The sequence below is a fragment of the Danio rerio genome, chromosome 1 (assembly GCF_049306965.1).
Source record: "Danio rerio strain Tuebingen ecotype United States chromosome 1, GRCz12tu, whole genome shotgun sequence".
Classification (NCBI taxonomy): Eukaryota; Metazoa; Chordata; class Actinopteri; order Cypriniformes; family Danionidae; genus Danio; species Danio rerio.
Window position 1 is genome coordinate 25,479,442 of NC_133176.1, and position 10,437 is coordinate 25,489,878.

The 10,437-nt window shown below is 37.5% G+C and overlaps 1 protein-coding gene across 42 annotated transcripts in view; it reads left to right on the forward strand.

Moving 5' to 3' along the window:
* The window catches only part of slit2 (slit homolog 2 (Drosophila)), a 131,852-nt gene extending 121,912 nt beyond the window's left edge, over nucleotides 1–9,940 (forward strand). For 23 of the 42 annotated variants that reach the window (XM_021475850.3, XM_068220865.2, XM_068220866.2 and 20 more), the window contains 4 exons: nucleotides 2,489–2,643; nucleotides 2,797–3,085; nucleotides 3,253–3,461; nucleotides 8,365–9,940. In XM_021475850.3, the coding sequence (XP_021331525.1) occupies nucleotides 2,489–2,643; nucleotides 2,797–3,085; nucleotides 3,253–3,461; nucleotides 8,365–8,609 (898 nt within the window). In that variant the 3' untranslated portion in view covers nucleotides 8,610–9,940. 42 annotated transcript variants of the gene reach the window in all.
* The last annotated feature ends 497 nt before the right edge of the window (nucleotides 9,941–10,437 follow it).

A 10,437-nucleotide genomic window follows, 5' to 3' on the forward strand; every position in this document is an offset into this window, starting at 1 on the left:
AAACTCTGCAGGGACACCGGCCCTCAAGGATCAAGTTTGCCCATCCCTGAGCTATAGTCTCAACCTTCCTGCAGATTTTCAGTTGCAACCCATATTAAACACACCTGACTGTAATTATCAAGTGCTGTCCTAATTAATTGGTTCAGGTGTGTCTGGGTTGGAGCAGAACTCTACAGGAAAGTAGATGTTCAGGAACAGGGTTGAGAACCCCTGGCCTATAGTGTTGTGCTGGTTGAGATCTTTTCAACAATATATGACATAAATGTTATTGTTTCAGGAAGAGACTGAACTGTACCTTTAGGCTGTTTTGTTTTGTATCTTCACCAAACATTAGTAAATCAACCTGCACTTCAAAGTTCAGTAACTATATATTTGAGTTAAAATTGAGTTAAACCCTAAAATAGCCTTTGTGACATCTGTACTGTCCTGTCACAAATGGCAGCACCAGTGGATATAGCAGGATTAGTGCATACCAGCAATTTATGCATCTCCGATATCCAATATCAAAAGAGTGACACCATAAGGTAACATAAACTGCACACACTTGTCGTGGACACATCTCACAGCTCAAAGCATAACTTCTCATTTAAAGTAAACAGAAAGCTGCGATTTTTATGTTTTTACTACTGTGACGCATTTTCTAGAGAAACGGCATTGTAAATGAGCAAACCGTGGGCGTGGTTTGTTTTTTCTACCGCAGGTTGAATGGATGTAATAAAGTAGGCATTTTATTCAGAAAGGTCAGGTAAGGGGGTTTATAAGAGTTATTTTAACCTAACAGACTCCTCCTGCTCACCATTACTGTTTGTTGTCAAAACTGACAGATGTATCATGTAATCTGATAAACTAACTGAAAACAAACAGGAAGTGCATTTTCAGATTTCAATTAAAGATTAGAAGGGCAAACATTCATTCATTTTTTTTGGCTTAGGCCCTTGCCCCCTATTAGCCCCTTGACCCCTATATATCTGGGGTCACCACAGCTGAATGAACCGCCAACTTTTCCAGCATATGTTTTAGGCATCGGATGCCCATCTAGCTACAACCCATCTTTGGGAACATCCATACACACTCATTCATACTCACACACTACAGACAATTTAGCCTACCCAATTCACTTGTAACGCATGTCTTTAGACTGTGGGGGAAACGAAAGCATCCGGAGGAAACGCACGCGAACGCGGAAAGAACATGCAAACTCCAAACAGAAACGCCAACTGACCCAGCAGAGGCTCAAACCAGCAACCTTCTGGCTGTGGGGCAGCAGCATCTATTGCGTCACCGCGTCGGAAGGGCAATTAATTAATTTTTTTTTCTTAATGCCATGCAAAGATGAATTGTTCACCACAAAGCTGGCAATGCGAGCTAACAAAATCATATGTACAGTATATATATATATATATATATATATATATATATATATATATATATATATATATATATATATATATATATATATATATATATATGCGGTTACCATCTGTGGTGGAAAATTCATTTTATTCATCTCATATTCATTTAATATACTCATTTATATACATTATAAAGGTCTGTTCTTTTATTATTCCGTGTATATACTGTTTAAGTTAGACCAAGTGTGACCACTTTAACACGATTTATCACCAGATAAGATATGGATTCATGCATGATGATTTTACAAGCTATATGTTCAGGTAGGAGGTAAGTAGACTGAAATATAGATCAAAAGTGGGTAGGTTAAAAGTGCAAGTTGGTGCAAGTAGGTCAAAATTGATGTAACTGTGATTCATCCTGTATGTCACTAATGGCCTCGTGGTGCTCTAGATAAAAAGAGACCACATTCTGTTTTTGGTGTCGCACTCTGCAGAAACCTGCGTTGCTGTATGATTGTCTGACCTTTTTGCAAAAAATAAGTCTTCTGGAGCAGCATAGTAGACCACATATTTAGAGTAGGTTTTCTGGATTTTATTGAGATGTAAAATAGCACCAAGTAATCTTGAAATAATTTTCATGGAGTGGCATTATTTATATTCTGCTTCGCTAAAACTATAGGACTTCTGGTATTGAAATGATGATGAGAATGCAGTGTTTTCCATCTGCATTTGATAGTGTTGAGATTATCAACCAAAAAGATCTAAATCTTTGGTATGGTGGGTGGAAACCGTGAGTAAAGGCCTTTGAAGTCTTTAATCTTGTCAAAAAAATATTACATTTCATATGAATGCTGTTATTTTGAACGTTCTATTCAACAAAGAATCCTAAAAGAAATCTAATCCATTTTCCAAAACCTGTATAAATGGCCTTTCACGTTGGATTATTGATCAACAGTACTATTGAAGTACCACTAGTACTATTGACCTCTGATATTAACAGTAGCAAAATCCTAAAAAAAAAAAAAAAAAAATTATTTTCTTTTCAGTAATGTGCTAATTTTCATCATCTCATCTAATCAAATAACCTTTTTGTGTTTTTAACTGTCTAACAGCTCACTTGTGCTCTTTTTTTTTAGTGTCGAGACAATAAATGATGGCAGCTTTCATGTAGTGGAGCTGGTGGCAAAGGATCAGTCTCTGTCACTGTCCATTGATGGAGGAAGCCCGAAATCCATCAACACTGCCAATAGCCCCAGCCCAGTGCCCAGCCCGGCCCCGCTTTATCTTGGTGGTATGTACAAGCCACTTTATAAAATGCCAGTGTTAGCACTATGTCAAGTCTAGATCTTTTCAGACGCAGTTCACATCAATGTAAATTATAATAATAATAATACAATTCTAACAATTAGGAATAAAACTATAGAATAATCTTGTATGTTGTCAGGTCTTCCTCAGCAGTCTGGATTGGCCTCGTTGCGTCAGGGCTCTGGCAGGAATGGCTCTAGTTTCCATGGCTGCATCCGAAATCTCTACATTAATGACCAACTCCAGGATCTCACCCAGTTTTTGCTACAGGAGGGTGTTGTGCCCGGATGCCAGCCATGCCAGCGGAGCATGTGTGCTCATGGCCAGTGCCATGCCACTGGACAGTCCTCTTTCAGCTGTGAGTGTGAGGCGGGATGGACTGGCCCGCTCTGTGACCAGCAGGTCAACAACCCATGTGACGGGAACAAGTGAGAGACTCAAAAATCTCGCACATGCACATGCACACGCACACGCACACGCACACACACACACACACACACACACACACACACACACACACACACACACACACGTAGTTTATTATACAGCAAGAGAGCAGACTCATAAAAGCACTTTGTGTGTTTTTGTCTTTCAGGTGTATCCATGGCTCGTGTATGGCCATAAACTCATACTCGTACAGCTGCCGTTGTCTTCCAGGCTTTGCAGGTGTGCTGTGTGATGAAGAGGAGCAGCTCAGCCCCTGTCAGTATATAGCATGCAAATACGGCCGATGTCGTGTGTCTGGACTGGGCAAAGCCTATTGTGAGTGCAACAGCGGCTACACGGGGCAAAGCTGCGACAGAGGTATGGCTAGATTTGCTCTTTATATCAAACATAATTAGAAAAAAAGCATCAAATGTCATGTTTTAAAAATACTGTCATAGTATTAATAGTCATAGAACAATTCACTGCAGATTCCAAGTTAAATACAAATCCAAATCCAATACAGTTTTAAAAATGTTTTTTTGAGAATAAATTTAGTTTATTAGTCTTTTATTTTAAAATCAGACAAAATGTCGTCAAATTTAAGGGTGTTTTATTTTAAATCTAAAACTCAACCTTAGTTGGATTTAAAACCGACAAAAAGGTAACCCTTTTGTGCTATTCGTTCATTTTTCACTGAAACTTGTTACATTTTGGTTTGTCTTGCAGTTTATCAGAATTGTTTGAAACATTGTGGCACTTACCCTGCAAAAACAAACAAAAAAGGGCACACACACTGATTTAAAAACTTTAAATAGTCTAGTGAAAATAAGTATTTCATATACAATTTGAAAATTACATTTTTGTGCCTTTGAGCTCTAGAAAATGTACTTTTTAACTTAAAATTTAGAATTAATTTCATGTTCAGGCCCATGCCCTAAAAATGGTTGACTAAAACTAAACTGCTACATAAATGTAATTTAGTACCAACAATACCCTAACAACAAAAAAACATAAAATCAAGTACATTCATGTCACTGTCAGGGGAACAAAAACAGAGGGTTAAAACTTTAGCTGATCAGATCATTGAATGGCAAGGTATTTCATAAAAGTGTATGTGTTGGCAATACTCACTAGGGGTGCATTTCCCAAAACCATCATTAGCCAACTAAGTTTACAAGTTCTGCATCATAAACATTGTTCGCAAATTCTGTTTTTCCTAAATTCGTTGTTCCAATGAACATTGGTAAGCAGCATCGCAATCTTGTGTGGTTGTAAATACATCTCTAGACCTGTGGTTAGAAGCAGAGCTCCTGGCTGTATTCTACTCTGAGTTATCTTCCTATACCCTATTGTTTTAAAACACTTCTTCAACCACATTAAAATATCTTTGGCTTGCTCACATTTTATGTAATTTGCTCTCAAAGTTATTATTTTTTATTGCGGTTTAGTTTAATGATCTTCAGAGTGACAATGTTTGTCCCTACTTAGTGCATTCTGAACGCATTTATGTCATTTTGATCGCAGCAGTGCCGCACAAAATCTTTTTACATTATATTACAAGCAAAAATCTGTTACCTTCCAAAGACTGGGAGAGGAAACATATACGTTATGGTAAATGCATATACACATGGTTTTCATTTACATTTAAAAAGTAGGCCTGTGTCAATTTTCAAAAACTAATTCAAATAATATATATATATATATATATATATATATATATATATATATGGACCCCACTCTTTTCCGCCAGGTGAGGGAAGCATGCATGTATGTGTGTGTTCTTATTTAGTTTCTTTCGTCCATTAACATTACACTACAATAAAATTAAAATAGATTTTTACATGTCATTGCACGGACAGATATTTAATTTGTACATGACATTAGACTACTTTGTCATTACAAATTTGTAAAAACAAATAAATGTCTTTTTTCAGTTACATAAGTATGGAGCAAAAAAAGATAGACGAAGTACAAGCAAACAAGATAATTATTATTAAATACTCACAGAACTCATAATGCATTTATATATCATGTGAAACAATTATAGAAAATTGTATTATATAAAAATACAAGTGTCCCTTCCATACTTACAGACTATGGATCTTTGCAACTTTTTACTTATTCCCGAAAGATGCATCATGTTGTGGTAGTTCAGTCGTGAGTTATGTTGTTATTTGGGAAACGCACTCCAGAACTGAATCCTGTGCTTGCATGTTAAATGTCTTAAATGCTTACCTTGCTAAAAGTTGTGCTTTCTTTCTTAATTTCTTTGTTGCTTTGCTGTTGAAATGCTAACTCTATGAAGAGCTAATACTGCACTACTGTTTTGTTTTACTAACCTTCATTTTTAACATTTCTGTAACCTTCAAGCTGCTACTGAAAGCGGTATGGACCCCACTCAGGTCCGCCAGGTGAGGGAAGCATGCATGTATGTATGTGTGTGTGTGTTCATCTTTAGTTTCTTTCGTCAATTAATAACTAATAACTCTTAAAACTTAAACTTCATAACACATCTGTTTTTTTTTGTTTGTTTTTGACCTGGCAAACACAGCATGTAAAGTTTTAAAGAGGAAGAAAAGCTTTAATGCTCTTAAAATACACCCAGAGTCACAGGTTTTGTGCTCGGGTCAGTTTGTACCAGGTATTCAGGACATGGAGTACCTAAAATGCTTTTTGCTGTCCACAATTTGTTTTTTTCATTCGAATTATTGGCAGCACTTCACTTAACAGTCCTATACTGCATGTACATAAACTGCATAATAACTCTGCGCTACCCTAAACCCAACCTTAAGCCTTGTAGTTTTATAGTTATCCTTTTACTTTATCTGGTAATTACATTCACTGTAAAATAAATTGCAACCATATCATCAAAGTTTTTCTGTGTCAGAAAAAATAAACAAATACACATATCTACATTTACTTATGCAAAAAGTATTTTACATTTTCATACACAACTTTGTGTGTGGTACTGTACTCACTGCAGAGCCACATGGGCAGAGCTGACCTCTAGCAAGGGGGAGCCTTATTGCTGTACTTCACTGGGGGTTGAGGTTAGGGCACAGGTGTCTGAAGCTGCGGTCATATTAGAGTTTGAGCATGCAATATTTTGTCGTGCAGCGCTGCGAAAAGGGGCGGGATTAAACAAGCTTATTAGACATCTAAAAAAGTGAGCGATTGCTCCATGTTTTAAATTTCTGTCCAGAGAGGTCATGTTTTGATCCTTGATTGGTCTCACGCAGTAAAGTGATGTGATTTCGCAGGTCAGAGTTCACTAAGCTTGAACTTTGCACCGCAGCAACCTGCGAAACTTGACCCTGCGTTTCCGGTCTGACGCATTCGTGTGTGTATGAATGGAAGTCTATGGGAGGAAAAGCCCAGTGTGACCGCAGCTAAACTCGGTTCCTGGAGTTTAGTTTAGTTCCAACCCTGATTAAACACACCTGATCAAACTAATTGAGGGATTTAGGCTGTTTGATACCTACAGATTGTATTGAAGCAGGGCTGGAACAAAACTGAACTGCTGCGGCCCTCCAGGAATTGAGTTTGACACCCAAGGGTTAGGGGCTCCAGCTCCACCTAAGTGGCTCTGCAGCAAGTGACATTTTTGGGACATACTCTTTAATGAAAAAATAAAAGTGGTGAATGCAAACGGTAAAAACATGATAACATTGAAAACCATTGATATATTTTCACATCTACACAATAATGGGAAGTCAGACACAGTATGAACTTATTATGAAGCTTAAAGATTTTTAATTATGCAATGGGATAGTTTACCCAAAAATTTAAATTCTGACAATAATTATTCTTCCTCATGTTATTCCAAAGAGACCTTTGTTCATCTTTAAAACATAAATTGAGATCATTCATTCGATCATTTTCTTTTCGGCTTAGTCCCTTTATTAATCTGGGGTTGCCACAGTGGAATGAACCGCCATCTTATTCAGCACGTTTTTACGCAGCGGATGCCCTTCCAGCCACAACCCGTCACTGGGAAACATCCTTTCACATTCATTCACACACACACACACTATGGACAATTTAGCTTACCCAATTCACCTGTATCACATGTCTTTGGACTTGTGGGGGAAACCAGAGCACCCGGAGGAAAACCATGCGAACACAGGGAGAACATGCAAACTCCACACAGAAATGCCAACTGACCCAGCCGAGGCTCAAACCAGTGACCTTCTTGCTGTGAGGCGACAGCACTACCTACTGCACCACCACATTGCCATAAATTAAGATCATTCAGATAAAATCTGATCTTTCTCATCCTCCATAGAGAGCAACAGTTCCGATTCATTCCAAGTACCAAAAACATTGTCAAAACAGTTCATGTGTCTTCAGTGGTTCAATCACAGTGTTTTAAAGCTACAGGAATATTTTTGTACGCACTTAAAACAAAAATAATTAATTTAATTGTAATTTAGCACTGTGCACTGATGTATACACAAGATACCCATTGATGCATCTGAGGGAACACTTCAACAGCACAACCTAGTACACACGTGCATTGTGCTCTCATGAACCAAGGTTATTTTAGTAAACACAAACTAAAAAGAAGACGAAAACTATTGTTCAGAAACATTTTAACTGAAAAAAAAAAATCACGATAAATTAAAAAATAAAACAACAAAAGTCACTGGATAAAATGATAATTAGCTAAAATAAATAATTATTGAGCTCTCATTCTGTGGTGAAAATCGATAGGTATTCCTGTAATGGCAATTTTATGGCAAAACATCCTTTTCTGTCTATATATATATATATATATTAATATATACATATATTATATATATAGGATGAGAGCTCTCAGATTTAATATAAAACAGTGGTCTTTAGCTCAATATTTTGAGGGCTAAAACTCTCTTCGTTATCTCCATCCACCCCTAACTCATACCTGCTTAATAGACTCTAGTAGTCGTGCGCACAGTTGGGTCAGCTGTGTTTGATTAGACTTGGTGTAAAACTGTGCAAAGCTGCGGCCCTCCAGGAATTGATTTTGAGACCTGTGATCTAAAAAATATTTATCAGTATTTCAAAGACAAATGAAGATCACAAGAGTTTGGAATGACATGAGGGTGAGTAATTAGTAACAGAAATTCTTCATGTTTGGGGTGAACTAACCCTTTAAGGTGAACCTATATTTCTGCAGCTCCCACAGTCCTTTTTTTTATTTCACTCAGACTTTTTTCTCAGTAAAAATATCATGAAAGATCATGCTTAATAAGATATATATAGTGCTGACTAAGTGTTGTTTTTTGTCTGTTTCCTGTAGAGATGGCGTGTCGGGGGGAACGGGTCCGAGATCACTATCAGACGCAGCAGGGCTACGCCGCGTGCCAGAGCACAGAGAAGGTCTCGCGTTTAGAGTGTCGGGGCAGCTGTGGGGACGGGACCTCCTGCTGCGCCCCGCTCCGCAGCAAACGCAGGAAATACACCTTCCAATGCACAGACGGGTCCTCTTTTGTACAGGAGGTGGAAAAGGTTGTCAAGTGTGGCTGCACAAAATGTCCATCCTAAAACAACAACAACAAAAATACATCCTCACCCTCCCCTTGTTTGAAGTCCCCTGTTTTGTTTTTGTCAGTGTTGGACTAATGTTTTTTTCCTTCAAAGGAGATAATGGATTACTGTAAGATAAAGAACCTATTTTTTATTATGAAGCTGAGAAAAAAGGACAAAAAATAGATTTTAGAGGTTTTTTATTTGCCATCTTAGGTACTGTGACGTTTTCATTACCTTTTTTTTTTTTGGGGGCAAAATCACCTCAAATAAGAATGGAAAGCAAACACACCCTGACGACATGTTTCTTTTTTGTGTGTGTCATTCTATGTGCCATTCTTTTTTTGTGATTTTCTGGACTGCCGTAACTCATTTCACCTGGACTTTGTGAAGGTGAGATAGAGTATCATTATGGAGGCTGCAAGGGGATTCACTGAGAGCGGAGGATTCCCATCTTACTTCCTTACACCACACAAACACACTATCATAGCTGCTTTCTCTTACACACACACACCATCCCTACTAAGTATACACCCATGGTCTCTTCCAGCATGCACACACACATACACACACACACACACACACACACTCTTTTCTGATCCGCATTATAAACCATGTGTATTTATTGTATCAAAAATACTGTCACATTACTTATACTCAGTATAGCCCTTGGTTCCCTGGAGTTACAGTTGGAATTTCTTAATATATATTAATTTATATTCGTCCTCTTACCGATTTAAATCACTCATAGCTTATTGAGTAGAAAACTAACGTTGTGTCTCCTTCGGTTGGTTGGTTTGACCAATGGGACTGTTGTATTTACAGTGAAAACAGCAAAAAAATACATAAAAAAGAAAATTCTAAAAAAAAAAAAAAGTTAATAAATAAATAACTTAGTGGTGTTCTGAATCTTCAAATGTGAAGTGAAAACATTGTATATTTTTGTCAAATCTCCTAAAATTTGTATGGTGACACAGACGTGCTTTATATTAGAGTTTAAATGTATAGTTAAAATCTCCCCTTGTATTCTGTATAGAGCACATGCCCTAGTTAAAAAAATAATAATAATAATGAAAATAACAGTAGCGTCCATAGCTGTCAATAAAGCTCTTTTTAAAATATCCTCCTTGCAAATCCTTTTTAACGAAACAAATAGAAAGAAAAACTGTGACTTTTTTTCTAAATGATACTACTTTGTTACCACTCTGTCTCCCCCATGTTAACATGTTGCTGCTAAATTGGTATTGTAGACTTTGGATGATGATGCTGATGTTTATTGTAGAGGACGTTGCTCATTCATTGAGCAAATTGTTTTACTGATCAATGAATAAAGATGTCCCCTCCCTTTACTGTGTTTGCTTTGTTCATTTAAATAGGTAAATGTCTTGAGCTAACTGCAGTAAAGAGTGCCACAAGGCTCTGTCTTATGCTGCAGTCACACTAGAGCATGTGAAATTCTGTTGTACAGCGCTGCGAAAAGGGGCGATGATTAGGATGATTAGACATTAAAAAAAGCAAGCTAGTGGTCTATATTTAACATTTCTGTACAGAGAGGTCATGTTTTGAGCTTCGATTGGTCTCACACAGTCACGTGATGCAATTTTGCAGGTCAGAGTTTGCCAAGCTAGAACTTTACAGCGCAGCAACATGCAAAACTTGTCGCACAAGCCTGCGTTTCCTGTCTTCTGCTTTCGCATGCGTATGCATGGAAATCTATGGGGCTGAAAGTGCAGTGTGACCATGACTTTAGGCCCACAGCTATTTTTAGTTTATATGCTACGCCACGTTATCATTATTAGAAAACATCAGGTTAATTATATTTGTCATACAGATGCTATTTATTACA